General features: G+C 34.6%; 1 protein-coding gene across 6 annotated transcripts in view; it reads left to right on the forward strand.

Annotated features, from left to right (window-relative positions):
• LOC138941726 (cyclic nucleotide-gated channel alpha-3-like) overlaps positions 1–19,642 on the forward strand; it is a 121,225-nt gene that overhangs the window by 41,942 nt on the left and 59,641 nt on the right. For 5 of the 6 annotated variants that reach the window (XM_070311593.1, XM_070311598.1, XM_070311595.1 and 2 more), the window contains exons 3-8: positions 10,884–11,158; positions 12,466–12,704; positions 13,354–13,568; positions 14,415–14,670; positions 16,220–16,474; positions 17,996–18,126. In XM_070311593.1, the coding sequence (XP_070167694.1) occupies positions 10,884–11,158; positions 12,466–12,704; positions 13,354–13,568; positions 14,415–14,670; positions 16,220–16,474; positions 17,996–18,126 (1,371 nt within the window). The remainder of the gene's footprint in view (positions 1–10,883; positions 11,159–12,465; positions 12,705–13,353; positions 13,569–14,414; positions 14,671–16,219; positions 16,475–17,995; positions 18,127–19,642) is intronic. The other variant, XM_070311596.1, reaches the window with a different exon arrangement.

Below are 19,642 nucleotides of genomic sequence, written 5' to 3' on the forward strand. Positions count from 1 at the left end.
GGGGAAATTACAAATTATAGCGATATTTTCGTTGAATGTCATAGATACCCGTTAAATCCATATAGATGTTTCATTTAATTAACAAGCCGTTATTCCTCGATTAATTTAATTGATCAAATAAAGTTCCGTATCTAGATAAAATCTTGAAAAATAGTAATGGCGTTTAAAAATCTTGTGTAGTTTGATGCATCTTTTTCGTTGATACTTTTTAACGTGCTAATCGCGATAACTGGAAATTTTATAGAGCAGTAAACGCAAATTATGTATAGACGCGTTACTTGGATGTGTCAATTTCGGGAAACTCTAAAACTCTTGAACATAAATAACGTCCAATGCGAAAATAAATCTATGAGGTATTATTTAAATATGTCTGCGTATGTGTACCGAACACACACACATACACAAGCTGCCGATAATCGTAATCGTATTTTTAATCCTTATTTGATGATATGTCGCGCATGCTAATATCGACATTGCAGTTTCTGCGCAAGATAATACAAACAGCTGTTTCCTCACTTATGTACACATGGATTCGCGAATACATATACAATGCCAAATGGGTATAAAGTATGTAAATAAGAATATAACAAGATTTGTTTGCGCTAAAGGACGAACAGTTTCGCAAATCTTTCTCACAATTGCGGGGAAAGATAATTGCACTAAAAGCAATGCGACGCGCTGCGACTACCCTATCTAAATGTTAAAAAAGTCATTACAATGACCGCACTCGTTGCAACTCAATTACGAGCAATTATAGCGAAATAATATTTTGTAATTTCGTATAATATGGAATTAATTTGTTTTCGATCGACTTGACTGCAGTTTAAGTTACGAATGTATAACGTGGCGTTTCTATTATTTGAATTTCTAACTGAAAAAAAACTTTCTATTTGAAATACCAAGCATCTTAAAAAGCATCTGGCTATTAACTACGATAGTGTGTAATTTTCATGAATTTCCATGTTTGCGTATTAAACTAATTAAACAGCATAAACGAGATCTCGTGTAAAACGAATCCGTTATTATCAAAATTTGCATAAGTCTGATAACACTAATAATAAGAGCTTAAACCACAAGATATGGTAATGTCATGCTTAAGTTAAAAGACAATTATTGAGAGAAATTTTCAATATTTGTGTAAATAAATAAATGTATGAAAATTTTTTGTGGTTTTACGTTTTTATATTTTTTAAATTCTGTGCAAACATTTGATATATATATAATTATTAAAAAATTAGAATGTCAAAATATTATTTTTTTCCATAAAAAGACGTGAAAGATGTTTTAATTAATTGTTAAAAAGATTCTCATCGTATCTTGTCAAAGCAAAGCATTTTCAATAATAAATCCTTTTGACTTGTATTTCATTTTATGATCTTTATGCGACATAAAATTTCTCTGGACTGACTGACTTTTTTTTTTTTTTTTTTTTTTTTTTTAGAAGATTTGATATATATAAGGCATTTAAGTATTAATCGCATTTTCATCTTTATTAAATAACAATACGAACTTTCTTTGTGACATTTCCATGGATTTTTGCCGTCCAACATTATTTTTATCTTTAATTACATATTATCATATTACTTGCTTATAAAATAAAAGCACTTCACCTCAATATTCTTAAAATAACTCTTTTCAAAATGCAATATTTATTGCAACATATTTCAATCTTGTCTCAATTTGATCGAAATATTTGATGTAAAAATTTTGAAAAAAAAAAAAAAAAAGTTTCGCATTTACTTTTTTTTTTTTTTTATAATGCATTGCTTTTAGTCCAAATATCTTTTCGTAATCTTTTTGTAAAATTTTCATATATATTACACTGCATACAATTATATCACTGAATTTTCTGTATCTATGTAGTATTTATCATTTACTGTACTACTTAATCGTGTCTGGTTATGCGTTGATGTCTACTACTATTTCAGTGTACGCAGTTAGAACTTAGAACTTTTGTTAGAAACAATTAGTAGAATAGCTCTTTTACGAATTCGAATTACGAGAGAAGATCAGTATAAATTTATTAATTAAAATTTTAATGGATTTTCTAAATAATTTAGTCAATGATTAAATGCCTGATAATAATGCTACTTTACCAAACTTTATAATGACGATATACAATGTACGTAAGAGACGTATATTACGATTCACCTTCAATCAATTAAATTTTAATAGACCGAACTATTAGGATTAATATTAATAAGAAGGCAAAAAATTAATATATGCAGATTTTCTTTTTTTATCTAAAAGAAAGAAAAGAAAGATTCCAATGTTTTTACATCCTGATTGCTTTACGCATCGCGACTTTATTTAGCAGATGAAAAGTATTCACTCGGAAATGATTCGCTATTCTGTTCATTTTTTTCGCATGCGCGTCTATTCATCTCGCATTTTGCACGCTCGATAACACGTAAAACTGATGCGTCCGGCACTCTTGCCGCTGAAGTGTCCAACGGATACGTACTGTATATACTACTAACGATAGATAGGTACCCTAAATAGAAACGATGCAAAAACGTGCCGCTCTCTCTCTCTCCAATTCATTCGTTGCGCACGAATTCATCTTCGCATATCCATGTATCGAGTATTGAAGTACTACGCGCGGCTTCAGCGTTTCTTTGCCCCTGAATATTTCCGCACACTGAATCGCATGAGTTTCGAGTGGTCGATTTTTTTCAGAAAGCAACTTTAAAAGCTTACCCAATTTTTTTATATCGCTAATATAAATGCGCATCGCAACACCTGCGATATTGTTGTTGTTGTTGTTGTTGTTCCACCTGCCGCGCTCCTTTTTTCGAGTTCCATTTGTACTTGTCACACAGTGTCAAAAACATATAGAAAGATGAAATTTCTGCCACATTCTTTGTCCCATTGTGACCGGACATCCGTTTTAATTTCATCTCGAGCTTTTGGTTTTCTCTATCTTTTTTTATTTACTTCCTCAATTTCGATCGTTCTCTTTAAAACGAAGATAGAAATACAAAAGTTGTTTGCTAGATTTGACGTCGACATACGTGATTTTTAGAGAAAGCGACAAATAATGCGAGAATTGTAAAACGTATTGTATTTTCCAAAATTATTTTTGACATAAAACAATGATTCTCTTCGAATATTATAATAGTACTTATGCAGTTTTCATCGGTAACATAAACGATAAAATCGTCTAACGAAAATGATTGGTCATTATCGGCGGTTATAAGCGCATTATTCAGAAGTGAATTACGCATCGTCTTTGGATTTGCAACATGTATCCTGCGTACCCATATTAAGTTAGCCCCCCCACCAACGCCAAATTAAATCAAATACATCAAATAATTTAATGCTAATTATGTGCTAATTAGTTGCACATTATTTTAGTACCCAAAACATGCGAGCAACAAATTCTTTTAGTTAATTTATATAATATAAGAGCGCGTCGTATAGGGTCCGCGGCGACAAAGTATCGATTTTTAATACTTTAAGACGAGCAACAAATTCAGTTTCTCATATATTTCGACAGTATATTGTCCACAGATTATTTTAGTACCAAATACATGCGAGTGATACATTTTTTTATTTACTTTTACTTCGCGCAAGTGAATGGTACGGCGCGGCGAGACTGAGTATATAGTGGTATTAATTAAATAATATACTTTTTTTAAAATATTTTTATGTTATTTTAGAGCAACAAAATAGCAACAAATAATACGTCTCGATAATCGCGCTTGTGCGAAGAGCGTTACGGAAAATTTAGGCTGGACGGATAGGTGGGGGGAGGGGAGGGGAATGTCGTCGAATATCTCTTCCAAGAACAGGAGCGAGCGAGTTTTTTGCGAGAAAAAAATCGTGCGCCAAAAAACCTTCGCGATACGAACAAGGATAAGATAACGAAGCTCGAGCGATACTTTTGCAATCTCGCGATTATTTTCTGGCGAAATTATACATATAATTGAAGAAGAATCATATATTTTAAAAGAATATTTAAGTATATTGAAATACGAAACGTGTGAAAAACGCGACGCGAAGCTTCACCAATTGTAAAATTTCTCATTTAGCTGTTGGTACTCGTGGTTTCTCGCGGCATTTCAGAGACATCGATTAACGTTGACACGTCACCCTTAATTGGATTTCAGTAACATCCATAGTTTTAAAACTAACCAATCACCAATCAAGAATCGAATGACCGTGATTGGTCAATTTTACAACCATGAATATTATTAAACCTGACGTGTAAAATTAGTCGACTAACTGTCGACTAACCGAACACATTTTTTTTTTCTCTTAAATAAGAATATTTTATTAGGAATGTTCATACGTGGTGTGCGAGCTGCTTTTCAGATATATTCCTCCTCGAATCTTACACATTCTATTCAACGATTATTCTCGTTGTATTATCGTTTCGCCATGAAAATTGATCGAGATTTTGTAATATAAGCTCTCTCTCTCTCTTTCTCTCGAGCCGCGCTTCTTTGTTTATATCTGAATGTTTTCATCCAACTTTTTTGAACGCTTCTGTACCGAGACGTTCGGCGACGCGGTCCTCCCCTCTCCTCACCTACCACCCGTCCAGCCTAAATTTTCCGTAATCGTGTCAGTCTCTTCCCACAAGCGCGAGTCTCAAGACGAATTACGGTCGCGCTCCGTGTTTCTCGCGTCTTTTTATCCGTCGAAAGTGAGATCCGCGTACGAACGAGTGTCGGGGGGGTCTTGTATCGAATAACAGGCGATTATCCGAGTGTAATATATTAACCCGTGTAATCGTGATTAAGGCATCTTTCGATATATATATACTCGCAAACGACAAGATTTTTCCCACGCATCTTTTATCTATTCGAACGAATATTCGAAATATCCGAATCGAGAGTAATTTGTAGTTTTGATATATCGACTTTATAATACGATACAACGATCGATGAATACATTATTTAACATATTTTTAGGCGCTGAAATAATTTACTCGCTGTCGTATATAATAATATTGCGTTGAAAATATAAGCGCGTCGCGTTCCACACGTTTCTGCTTTAATATTCTTGAATATTGTTTTCGAATGTAATCCTTTTTTCAGAGTTATGTTCACAATTTCATAAATCGAGATCGCAAAAGAGCGTCGCTCGAGCTAGTTTGATTTATCTCGCGCAGGATTTTTCGCGTACGGTTTATTTCTTGGAAGAGACGCGCTCGCTCCTTTTCCTGGAACGGATATTCGACGACGCGTTCCCCCCTCCCCATCTACTACTACTCAACCTGCCTAAATTTTCCGTAACCGTTACAGTAACCGTCGTATTGCATTAGCGTGCGAGATTGAAATATTCATTCCGTATTTCTCGCCTTTTTTTATCCATCACAAGTTTATCCCGTGTATAAAGTGGATGTCGCGAGTATCGGGAATGTCGATTAGAATCACGGAAAATCGTCTCCGTCCATTTATTAATACGCGATTATATGTTCTTTCGTGTTTATAATCGGCATGGAAATAATTTTACCGCGTCATTGCATATGGCGGATTTTGGACTACGAGTGAAATAGTGATTATGAGAATAGTGATTATGCACGAGTGGACAAATTGATAGACTGTCTCGTCTCAATTTGAAGCGAAGGGAGCAACCGGAAACGGAAGGGATCTCGCGATGACCAGATGCGGAAAGAAGTGAGACATGCAAGGGCGGTGCATCGGTCGGTCAGTAGAATTTATTATTAAACATTTAAAATTGTCAATATAATTTTTAGTTTATGGAAACAATAGTATTGAAAAATCGGGGGGGGGGGGGTTTATTAATGATTTATAGCTCATGTATAAATATTTAGAATTATAACTGACCATATTATCTTTGCCTTGATTATTTCTATTATTCGTCATTGATGATTACTGATGATTTCATAATTATAATCGTTGAGCGCATTAATTTTACTATTTTATTAGCATTCGAAATCATCATTAATACGATTACATTTTATTTAACTCTGATCACTCTGTAATCTTAACATCCTTAACGCGTCATTTTTAGAGAATGAAAATTATCAAACATGTGCATTAACGAAATTAACAATATGCGTGTCAATTTATTTTTTAATTTATGGAAACGATGATATTGAAAAATCGAGTTGTTTTTTGATTAATTATTTATAATCTGATAATCATATAAATATTTAGAATTAAAACTGACCATATTATCTTTGCCTTGATTATTTCTATTATTCATCATTGATGATTATTAATGATTTCATAATTATAATCGTTGAGCGCATTAATTTTACTATTTTATTAGCATTCGAAATCATCATTAATACGATTACATTTTATTTAACTCTGATCACTCTGTAATCTTAACATATATCTTTAACGCGTCATTCTTAAAAAAGCAAGAGGAGCAACAAATTCAGTTTCTTATATATTTCGATAGTATATTGTCCACAGATTATTTTAATACCAAAAACATGCGAGCAACAAATTCTTTTAGTTAATTTATATAATATAAGAGCGCGTCGTATAGGGTCCTCGGCGACAAAGTATCGATTTTTAATACTTTAAGACGAGCAACAAATTCAGTTTCTTATATATTTCGATAGTACATCGTCCACAGATTATTTTAATACCAAAAACATGCGAGCAACAAATTCTTTTAGTTAGTTTATATAATATAATAGCGCGTCGTATAGGGTCCGCGGCGACAAAGTATCGATTTTTAATACTTTAAGACGAGCAACAAATTCAGTTTCTCATATATTTCGACAGTATATTGTCCACAGATTATTTCAGTACCAAATACATGCGAGCGATACATTTTTTTATTTACTTTTACTTCGCGCAAGTGAATGGTACGGCGCGGCGAGACTGAGTATATAGTGGTATTAATTAAATAATATACTTTTTTAAAAATATTTTTGTTATTTTAGAGCAACAAAATAGCAACAAATTCTAGTGTATTTTATTTTTTGATTCGAGCTTTATATATATTTTTTTCACTATGGGGGTGGGGGGCTGGCTTAATGTCAAGCTAGCACCCCCCACTTTGAATGTAAATTCCTGCTAAACGGTTTGAGCAACAAAATTCGGATTACGGCAACTAATTAGCACATAATTAGCACTAAATTATTTGATGTATTTGATTTAATTTGACGTTGGTGGAGGGGCTAACTTAATATGGGTATCCTGCGTGCCACAATATATAATTTCGTGACAATTTCTCGTTTTCCTCTAGGATAAGCATCATCCGATCGATACAATCTCGATGATAATACGCTCCAGTGGTCACATTGTATGCGAAATTGTCTCTACGACAATGTGTAGTATTAAGCCTTATCCGCTTGACGAGTTGGCATTTCGTTCCAGATCACCGATTTCATCCGTGCTTAATGACAATATTTTTGAAGAAACGTTTTCAAGGAGTCCATTACATCATGACAAATCTTTTTATAATTGAATACGACTATACAATACGTTAAATGAAAAAAAAAATGATTGAACGATGACAATGGAAAGTATTCATTATTATTTTTTTTTAATATTCTTTTATATATTTATATATAATATTTTTAATATTTCTAATAATATTATCTATAATATTTCTATTATATCTATAATATTATCTATAATATTATCTATAATATTATCTATAATATTTCTATTATAATCTATAATATTTCTAATAATATTTTTTTTAAATATATATATTTATTATATTTTTTTAATATTTAGTCAATATATCGTTATAATATAATTATATTTAAAATATAAAATACTTATAAAAAATGGAAAAATATTCTATCGTTTTACACATATTTTTGTGTGATTTATACCAGAACTGCATTTTGTTTATATCGTTGCTATTTTTGCCGGATAGTTACGACAAAAGACAATACATTTTATTACTTTATTCCTCGTGGCCGCTGCGCTTTCTCAATTTTCTCATTGCGAGGACTTTCGTTTAGTCGTTTGGTGCGCGACGTCATCATTAAACTTACTTTTCTTCTACGAACGAGGGAACGGCACGACCGACAAGGAACTGCTGACGGGAGACGGATATTGAAATTGCCATATTTTCGTTCGAAAAAGTTCGAATGCGAATATATATCTTTCGCGAGGCGAAAAGTCATCCGTCCGTAAGACGGCGAGTTCCGGAAATAATACGGCGCGGGATAAAAACTTTGAATTTTTCGAGCGTTGTCAGTAATATGCCGTGAAGGACCTCACGCATATTAAAACTTATTCATATCTGAATATAATATCGTATCGCGTATATGTATATTCTTATAATGTAACAGTAGTACGACAACTGAGACTTTGTATATACAGTCGCGAAATCGTCGAGAAATTCTTAAAAGATTCCTTTCGCTTCGAAAGTTGGAAAAAAGAGCTGAAAGGACTCGCGCACGTAACGACCATAAATTATGATTTACGAGTTACATCCCCTTTTGTTTTTGATTAACGTTTTAAAATGCGCAACGCGCGCATCGCTTCGCAAATTGTCGTCCGAAAGGATCAACCGGGAAATACGCCAAGCAGGGCAAGTTCATAAAATTGGACATAAAGAGCGTGGCGAACGCGAAGAATCTAAATTCGATTTGGAGACTCGTACTCCCATTGTCGGCACGGCCGTATCGCACTGCCATGTATACTATGTCGTACGTTTATCCGAACACAGTATTTACGTGTCGCCGGTCTTTGAGAGAACAGTACAATGGTCCTAAGGATTGACCGTATGACGTGCCCGCAACGTGAATAAACCCACTCGCGCCTCCAACCAGAATTAATTTGTCCTTTGCCATAATGTTCGCTACACGTGCCGCGCATAATTCATCGGATCTTTTGACTCGATTGATCTGAAATCATTTTAGCCACTTATTTTGAATATATATATATATATATATCTTAACGAGACACTCTTAACTTTAATTGGAATCGTCTGTTATTCATATTTACTCCTATTCTTATAAAAAATATATATATATATATTGCTGGAAAAATATTGTTCTGATAAATAATAATAATAATATTGTTAAAGAACAACAGCACAAAAAAATATACATTATGTCATTAGTGATTCGCGATAATGCGTTTTGAGTTTGGTTAATCGAATAAAAGTAAATGAATTAACTATAATAGCAATCATAGCAATATTTAATTTGCGTAAATATTAATAATTATATTTTGATTAGAATTGAGCAAACGCGGTTTTTCCGGACGCTCAAAATAATAAAAGATGTTATTAAATTCGTGAATTTGTTCGCCGTCCGCTCGTATTCGAATCTCTCACTGCTTGTTTTGCACAGTGTCATTTTACATCGCATTAACGGCGAAAATAACAGAGGAAAGTAACGATGAGGACATTGGCGCAGATTTTCTTGCGATCGTTTTTCTTAATCCCGCGCCTTAATGGAGGACGTCAGACGCGCGCGCAAGATTATTTAGAGAGACAGGCTCGAAGAGCAGGAATCTCTGGAGTGGTATTTCTGGAGTAACACTTCCTTGTTCATGTACAACCGGTCGTGTACTTTTTTATTCGTCTTTATTTAATTATTATTTAATTATACTTCTCCTTCTTCTTATTTTGCTCCGCATCAAAGGAGCCTCTTTGTCATCGCTTATTTATAAGCCTCCATTGTGCTAATCAATTTGTAATGACATTATTTAAAATTAGAAAGAAAACTGAAAGATAATCTCATATGTCTCGTGTTGATTCGCGAAATTAATCTCTTCGTAATCACATGAAGAACGAAGATTCGAGGAATCGCGTTGATCAAAAAACAAATCGCGGTTCGGAGTTTGCGTAGAAAGAAAATTGTCTGCGGATGCGCGATAATTTTTCTCGCCGGGACTTATTCTCAGTTAAATGGATTCGCAAGATGACAGGAGTGAGACGCGAGCTTGCTCTGCTCGGATTTTGCGCCTCTTATCATGTCACGCTTCGTTACTGTCTAGCAAAAGTGGATGAGCCGTAATCTCGCGAGAAGCAAGAAAGCGGGATCCGTTGTAGTCCTTTTGAGATTGCAGTATCATAACGCACGAAGATAATGCCAGGGTGGCCCGATCTTCTTGCGTATTGACTTTGAATTCACCGGATTGACATTATTTTTTACATAATATTTTTTTATATATTACGTATTTGATAGAGATTAATATGAAGAGATGATAGGGGAAAAGATCGCATTAAGAGATTCAAGAGAGTTTCATAAGTTTTAATTTTTTTTTATAAGAACCGGAATCTCTCTCTCTCTCCTTCTCCTCCATGGAGCTCTATTATAATATTCTTACTGAAATCAAATCTAAAGAACCGAGTCTTTGAAAAGAAGCTTTTTATTTCTTATACTTCGCACACGAGTTTCTTTTTGCATCTCATGAATATCGTACGTTATCCGCGCCTCATTAGACAAGAAATTCTACCCGACTGCAGTGGAATCTTTCTCGTACTGTAAACGTCGTCACATCCACAGGTGGTACCGACACATCAATGTTCAATACTATTTTTCCGAGTAGAAATATCACTTTACTGTAACATTATTACAGATACAAGAGTATTATGTATCAAATATATATATATATATATCTAATTAAAATAAATATACAGTTTATTATTAATATACGCAATAATAAGCAATATATATATATATATGTATTTCTACATCACGAATTTTTAAAGGCTTCTGAAAAAGTTAGGCGATATATTTGTACTACGAAGAGATTAGTCTCATCAATCATCGCGAAACGTTTAAAAATCTCTTTTCTCATTACTGTTCTCATCGTATTTAATTATAAATCTAATACCTAGGGATGGATGCGAATCGCAAATATTGCGTGAAATCGCGAAATGGCATATTTGGAAAAAAAAAATGTAGAGAATCGCTTTATAGATCGGATTAAAAAAGAATTGTCATTTATACTCAATTTCTTTTGTTGATGTTGCAGGCGTCATCAGTGGCGGTGTGAGACATCGTCTGAGCGGCGGCTCTGCGTCCGCCCTGAGTTGCGGGGGCGAAAAGTACCGGGACATTAAAGGCGGAAGGACCGGCGACGGTCGAGCGGGGGGCGGCGGCAGGGAGAAGGAGGATGACACCAAGAGCGCGGAGAACGTGTCCAGGGGAGTTTTACCCTCAAGGCAGAGCCTCTTGGACCTCGTCAGCGGTAAATTCATGGGCCGACAAACACCTACCCACCACTACTACCAGCAGCAGCAACAGCAGGTTGGTTACCCGCGATCTTACACGGGTAAAATATTCTTTTCGCTAGCACAGTCGCCGGACGAAGAAAATATCCTAGCGAGGACACTTTGCGCGCTCATTGAACGCTAAACATTGGTCCACGAGCATCTTCTCCCGCGAATCTGACTTTAGAATAATTTTGCGATTTCATCTACGTTGAGGAAATTGAAGAATTTGGCTAAAAAAGATCGCGGAATAAACCTAACATACATTTCTTTCACTACGCTACTTCTAGCACGTTATATTTCAACTTTTTCTGTTGCAAAAAAATACAGAGTTTAAAATTTTTAATATGTTTTTAAATAGCCATTACACGCGTATTATCTTTCTTGAATACATTTTTTAATTATAGACTTTCAAGAGAGAAAACGTTAAAAAGTTGTTGAAAAATTTAGTTTTAAAATCTGATAAATAAATTCTATATTTATCTTTTTTAAAAAGAATTGTTGGAAGAATAAACAATGATCGCGGACAAATTTACGTTGTTATATATCTAACGCACCAAAACGAGATAGACAAAACGAGAAAGAATAGAGGACAGTGAAAGAGTGAGAAAATAGAGGAATAATTTTTTTAACTTGGATTTTATCAGCTTAATATTTTAATCGAAATCATAATAGCAAAGTAACCGTATTGTATTTGTTTTCGCGAAAAGAGTCATACACGTATCCGGGCTTACCGCGACGGGCGCGCTTAATTCGACGAACTATTCGACGTGAAAAAAAAATTTGCAAGAACAATCTCGCAAGCGGATAACAACGTATTCGCTCCGTCCAGTATGCATGACAACCGCACGGTAGCCATACCTCGATGGCTCGGATGTTGCGTGAATAAACTGGTGCGGAAAATATGTGTGCTACGAGAATTTTCGCGATATATAATATGAAAAACAACCGGAGCGGTTGCATACGTTTGTACGTACAGTCAATGGTTAAATAAAATACAATGGATATATATATATATATATATATATATATGTTAATCAATCGACATTGTTGAGCATTTTTGGTCATGCGAAAAAAAGCGAAAAATATTTATCAATGAAAATAAGTATGAAAAAATAATTGTATTATAATCAATTCTTATCGATTAAAAAAAGTACATTTCGTACAATATATTTACGCTACATATTTATACATTATAGTATATTTATACAGTATATTTATATCCGTGTACATATAAAGGATGGAAAGAAGAATCTACGTAGATCGCATGTAGCATTTTTATGCGCGCACCATCTGTATCTATGAGATAACGTCGTGATGCTTCGCGCATCCTAATTGGTGCAGGTATATTCTGTGTCGCAGCGATACTTCAGTTCGTCACGTGACTCGCTTCAAGGGGGATACGTGAACCGGGGTGCAAGTGAGCTTGATCTAAGCCGCAAGCCGAGAAGAAGGGACCACCTGAGGGGCAGATTCAAGCTGCCGTATACAGTTGCGCTCACACCTTCGCGTGACCAATCGCACCTGCACACACCGGCGTCGGTCAATCATCTCAGCAACGCCAGCTGCAACGGCACCGAAACGTGAGTATTTTATTGGCAAGCGATCACGAACGATCGATAGAGAATATTTCAATTATCGTAGAATATCAATTTTATCATTATAGCCATTCTCTTCTATATCTCGATAGCGAAAGAAACGGATATTCGCGGAAAGATTCAATTTGATGCTAATTCCCTTCTTTATAGAAAGTCATTTCCACAATGAAAATTCAAGAAAATGAATATAACGAAGAAATCTGCGTAGAGTGAAAGATCATAATTATTCAAGCGATTTCTTTGGAGTTGATACTGGGTGACGTTTTCTGCATTTTATTAAAGAGCGCTAGAGCTTTCTTGAATTAGAAATATCTACAGGAGGCACAGAATTATCACAGCGATGCAAAATTGCGAGATATTTTTTGTGTAAACGATGGAAACTTTTTTTTTTTTTTTTTTTTTTTTTTTTTTTTTTTTTTAAATTTAGCGAACCAAAACCGCGTTATATACCAAATTGTATCGACTTTTTTTGGCTGCCGCGAATATTCGATATTTTCAACATCAAAATTATTCACATTGATACGCTAATTTTTGCGTAGAGTGCGAGTAATAACGAAAAAAATAGATTGATGCGCATAACCGCGTTCAATGACAAAAACAATTCATCAGCGTACGTCCTGAATTATTATCTCAGAAGATACACGGCGCAGCAACAGCAACAGCAACGCGGTAGTAGAGGCTTTCCTGGTCAACCTGGATCGAGGAATTTTCGCACGGGCGCGCCAAATTGGTCCTTCATCTTCGATCCTGCGGGACGCCTCTGCTACTATTGGTCAATGGTGGTTTCCCTTGCCTTTCTTTACAACTTTTGGGTGATCATCTATAGATTTGCCTTCCAGGAGATCAATGGTTAGTCCATGCGCTCATGATTTATTTCAATTTCCACGCTCGTAAAAGCATTTTATATTTTATCAGTACGTTCTATAAGATCCAGAGAAATTGAGAATTCAAACTTCAAAAGGCACATTAATATATCTTCTTGCAAAATTGATTGAACCATGAAAGTGAGGCATATATTTCAGAGATTTAATTTTTATATTGATTATTACACGCTAGCGTTTTCTGAATTCCAATATATTTTAATACAGAATAAAAAATGAAACACTCTTCAAGTATGAAATTATTAAATTACGTTTAATAATTCGTGCTTTGATTTATTCATGTAAAAGCATTTTTTAACGAATAGCTTCTAATAATACAATATTTTACGTATCCGAGTGTTTTGAGGAATTTTATTAAATGAATTAGATTTTTGTTAAAACGCTCACAAGTTTAATGTCTTCTTTAATTGAACATCAAAGTAAGCGCTAGCATAATTTATAAAACAATACATAAAAAAGGCGCAAATTAAAGAAAAAATAAAGGCAACGCTGCAATATTTCACATACGCTAGAATGTTACAGAAGCCGCCTTTTTCCAATCACAAATATAATATAAAAGGACAGACTAATAATAACAGTAATCAATGCGGAGGCATCGATAGCTTTCGACTGATAATTTAATTATAAGCGATTGAAAATGGAAAGATTTTATCTTGCAGGAATATAGATACGCAATTTTTACAAGAGAGAAAAACATTTCAGAGATAGAGATAATTTTCAATTTTTAAGAAAAAATTATTAAGCTCTTTGTAATTAAAAGTTAACACGTATATTGTTCATATTAAAATGGGCATTCTATTGCTTGCGAATGCAGGAGAGACTCGTTGGGTGTGGTTCTGCCTGGACTACTTCTCGGATTTTTTATACGTGCTCGACATAATATTTCACATTCGAACGGGATACTTGGAAGACGGTGTGCTGCAAACCGACGCCACGAAATTGAGAAACCATTACACGAACAGCACTACGTTTTACATAGACATCCTGTGCCTGCTGCCCCTCGACTTTTTATACTTATCTATAGGATTTAACAGTATGCTGCGAAGTTTTAGACTCGTAAAAATTTACCGGTAACTATCATTCAATCCTCTATCTTTTACACTAACTTATTAATTAAATAAAACGATGAAGTTAAATGACAAGTTTATCGTTTGATATTTTGCGCAATATATTTTATTCATTGCATTTATTTTTATATATAACATCATATTCTTTTATGACATAAGAATTATAAATGCATGATATTTGGAATAGAAATTGATTTTTTACGCGAAATTGAGTGGAGTGCAACGAATTGAATATTTTTTAAAAACTATATCTTTTATATCATAAGACACTTTCGCGCGAAAAATTTACTCTCAACGATTAACAATGATATCGATCGGTGAGGATCGAGTAAAGAGTCATTGTTGCGATTTTCTTGCTTCATCCTCGACCCGATCGTAATTGATTTTGGATTTATAAGTACGAAAGTTTAGATTTCTGCTCGACAAACACCGGGATTTCTTTAATCTAAGCCGAGATTGAAAAGGGTTGCGAAAGTTTGTGTGTAAGGTCGCAATAATGCGCCGCTGATCTTTCGCCCGTGAATGTTTACATTCTGGAACAAATATCGATGATCTAGAAATATCGCAAAAATGCACGATGAATAAATGTTGTGTCTCAATGTTATCGCTTCTCAGTAACAATACGATCCGCGAGAGAATAACACGGCTTTATCCTATATCTCCGATCCAAGAATTACGCATCGGTGACTTATCGACAAACTGTCAAATCTGATTTCGTCGAAAACAATGAACCACCAATCGGAACACGTCCATGTTCTCATTTATTCCTAAATGTGCGTGTCGTTCTCATCTAACGTCGACATTGGACGCGACGATATGTGTATTAAACAAACGGAACTCGGAATCAGATGACTATATTTAATGATAGATGGTGGCAGTGAGAACATGGACTACGTATGAACGCGTTTACAAGAATAATGATACAAAGGGCCGGAAAAAAGAAATAGAGAGAACTACGACAAATATCATTGAAGATTTAGTAACATAATTATTTCTTTAATAATACGATTTTTCTTTTGATAAATTTGCAAAACTTAATCTTTATTTTGTATCGAGAGAACACATTCGGTAGATTAAGAGAAAGGGAGAGAGAAAGAGAGACAGAGAGAGAGAGAGAGAGAGAGAGAGAGATCGTCAAGTATTCAGATAAAATTAAATATAGTGAAACTTGTACACTTTACGCTTCAGTGTTTTTCTCTCTTCCAGTGTCCTTCCATAGTTCATACTGTAAATCATTGATCGTAATCGTTTCAATCGCTGCATCCCGCTACGCTATAAATCGTGAAATTGTGCGAGTCGCGCGTCAATACGACGGAAACAAACTCGCCGCACTCGAAAATAATAAATAAAAAGACAGAGGTACATATTTTAACCTGTTGATGACCGGATTCTTTGTCGTACGAAGATTAAAAATGAACAAACATTCATTGCGCTCCACGTGATTCTCACCTCGCGAAACGTTGTAAAAGAAATTTTCGAAATTTATATGACGCCCCGACCGCCGGAATTTCCACCAATTTTCTCGACCCGCCTGTTTCTGTCTCTGACGCAGGTTCTGGGCGTTCATGGACAGGACCGAGCGACACACAAATTACCCGAATTTGTTTCGCTCCACCTCCTTGATACATTATTTACTGGTGATCTTTCACTGGAACGGGTGCCTCTATCACATTATTTATAAGAACAATGGCTTCGGCAGTAAGAACTGGGTGTTCAACGATTCCGAGACGGCGGACGTTGTCAAACAATATCTGCAGAGCTACTACTGGTGTACTCTTGCCCTAACGACCATCGGTGATCTGCCCAGGTATTTACTCATTTATTTATGCGCTCATGTTACATATGTGTATAAACAAGATATACAAGCTTGAGAAAGAATTCACTACATTGTTAATACAATCATCCTCATTGCATGAAGAACCTCGTGAAAATGCTATTCGCACAATTTTATTTATTTAAGTAGATTTATCTTATTCATACTGTTCTACTTTTATACAACAAAATTTATTCTATTCTATAAAATATGAAATATGTAACATGGTATATGTTAAATTCGTTTTCTGCTGGACCTAGAAACAAGGAAATTTGATTATGTTAACATTGTACATTATACATTAATTTGATATCATAATCCCTTTCCGGCTTTATATAAATCCCAGTATTTTTTCTTTCTTTCCTTTTTTTTTGAAAAACCTTACTGAAACTCATAGGAGTAACTTTTACACTATTATTTATATGTATTATTCTCAAATCGATATGCATATGGATTATAGTAAAAAACAGTATCAAGCGTCACGTACACGCAGCCACGAGGTTATTGGAATAACAATTTTTTTTTTATTTTTCATACCATTGTTCATGCTCCTAGTGTGATGTTCCCACGAGGCTCTGGGATCATTAACTAAGTATAACATTTCGCGCGTATTCTCGCAGTCACGTAACGACATTCCGAATTCAGTTTTTAATAAAAGATAAATCATCGCTGTTCTGTTTTAACGTTGCGATACCTACATCTTATAAAGTAGATTGCTTTTATAAAAATCGATGACGATGTATGTCAAAGATCTAAAATCTAAACCATGAAAAATAAAAAGAAATATATTAAATCGCTAGTCGAAACAAACGAATAAACGATAATAAAATTGATGAATTTTTGGCGATATTTAATTCCTGCGATACAGCATCGAAAATGCATCACGATATTACATATTGTCACGATTCTCTTTAATAACGTTCATTTTAATTTTCCGTATATATATGCCGTTTCAGAATTTGTCATATTTTATGTTTGAAACCAGCGACATATTTTAATTGCGTGAATATTTATTGTATTGATATTTAATGTAGCATGAACATTCGAAGTCATTATTTCTTACATTAGTTGATTGGAATCAAGCAAGAATTGCATAAAAGAGAAACCAAAAAGTATCAGCAAACAATATGCGAGTAAATAAATCGATATTTTTATTAGCGCACTTAAAATCGAGGAATTTATATGAAAGGGAAAGAAAATATCGGCGGCATTTCAATGTATTTATTGGACCTGACTCACCCTGAAAAAAATTTCCATTTGTAAGCAGTTTTCATTCTCTACCTGGTTCGAAATGACTACGGTGAATAAATAATTAATCAAGGTATAAAGTGCCATTTTATTGCATTGTTAAAGGAACGTATATTTATTCTACTTTATGTGCTGAGTATATATTTAAAAATATTTGCGTAAAATGGTCATTTCACCTAAAAGTGGTTTGTGTGAAAATTGTGGAAGCAGAAAACGCACACATTAATTGAGAATGTTAATAAATGTTTCTTCTATTTTCATTTTCAGACCGAGGAGTAAAGGCGAATATCTCTTTGTGATTGGTCAGCTGTTCTTTGGTCTGCTGTTATTTGCAACGGTGCTGGGTCATGTCGCAAACATCGTCACTTCTGTCAGCGCGGCGCGGAAGGAGTTTCAGGGTGAGTCAGGTACAAATTCCTCGCATGCACCTCTTTTACATTAGTTTACTAGCCGTACTTTAACTTTCCGAGCGAAATTTCTTCGACGAAAGCAAGTAACGGTCGCCGTTTCTCTTTTCATGTCACAAGCAGCGTCGATTTTATTATGACGCATTTTCGAATCCTTCTCGTATTCCATAAAATTTTATTGCGATCCTGCCAGATCGAATAAGCAAAAAGAAAACTCACGAAGATATTCGTCTCCTGGTTCGTGACTGTAAATAATTCGGCACACGTGATATGCTTTACGGTGCGCGAAATGAGATTTATGATTTTCATTCGACACGTAAAACAAGTCACACGACAGTTTGCTAAGTTCATATGCTACGTTTGTACGACGGCGGCAATTATTCATCCAAAGTGCTCGAATAAGATGAATCAGAGCGCAAAGTATGACTGGATTTAGCGCGCGTGTTAATCCAGTTTCTATTTTCAAAGCTTACGAGCTAACTTGGTACAACAGATACGGCTAGAAGGAATTACACGAATATGAGAAAAAACAATATCATTATATAAAATATAAATACAATAAAGAGATGTCTAAATTTCGCGTGGAAATAGTTTACTTAATACATTTTTTTTTTTTTTTCCAAATATTTCTCCTTTGGCACAAATATGAAACAATAACATTAATAATTTAAATCCTCGTGCAATTGAATCAATTTTTACAATAGCAGTTCCTTGTATTTTTAGAAATATATAACAAAATATGGCTTTATATGTCCATCCCTTCGCCGCGTGTCTCAAGTCGTTCGAATTATTTGGACTTGGCAAACCGCCATCGAAGGACATCGTCCTTTCGGCCCTCCCGTACCGTTCCATCGCGCAAAGGACCATGATAAATAACTGCATTTTCAATTAACACGGGAGCGGGAAATGGACACTTCGTTCCGCGCCCGAGATCCGCGTTTTAATTGCGTCGCTCGCAATTTCGCCGCGTTCGCATTTCCGCCCTTATATCTTCGTTATTTCACGACTCACCGGGCCGCACTCTGTGCGCTGCTTTCCGCAAAATGCGCGATTCGGTGGTGCATTTTTGGCTCAAAAGTGAGAGAGAGAGAGAGAGAAAGAAAGACAATGCGCGTTCGGCGTAATGACGAACCGAGAGTATTCGCATTTTTCACTTGTATCTTTTAATCTGTTGACATTTTTTCACTCTTCTCCACCATACATATTTTCCTTATAATTCTTTCTTAAATAGTAAATCGCGTAAATGCGCCTATTTTTGTTTAGACATATTCACGATCGTAATAATCAGTTTATTTAAACGTACGAAATAATTAATGCAATAAGACTATGTGAAAATACTGCAGTACTATTTTCTTACATGTTATTATATATATATATATATTAGATTGTATTCATTTTATTACAGTAATTATTTTATTATATAAATTAAAATACATAAAGAATTACGAGACATCGCCTAGATTGATGATTGATTTACACGAATCAATCAAACACCCCCTTATATTAT

This window comes from Polyergus mexicanus, unplaced genomic scaffold (assembly GCF_030449975.1).
Source record: "Polyergus mexicanus isolate NDT 795.1 unplaced genomic scaffold, iyPolMexi1.0 SCAF_20, whole genome shotgun sequence".
NCBI lineage: Eukaryota > Metazoa > Arthropoda > Insecta > Hymenoptera > Formicidae > Polyergus > Polyergus mexicanus.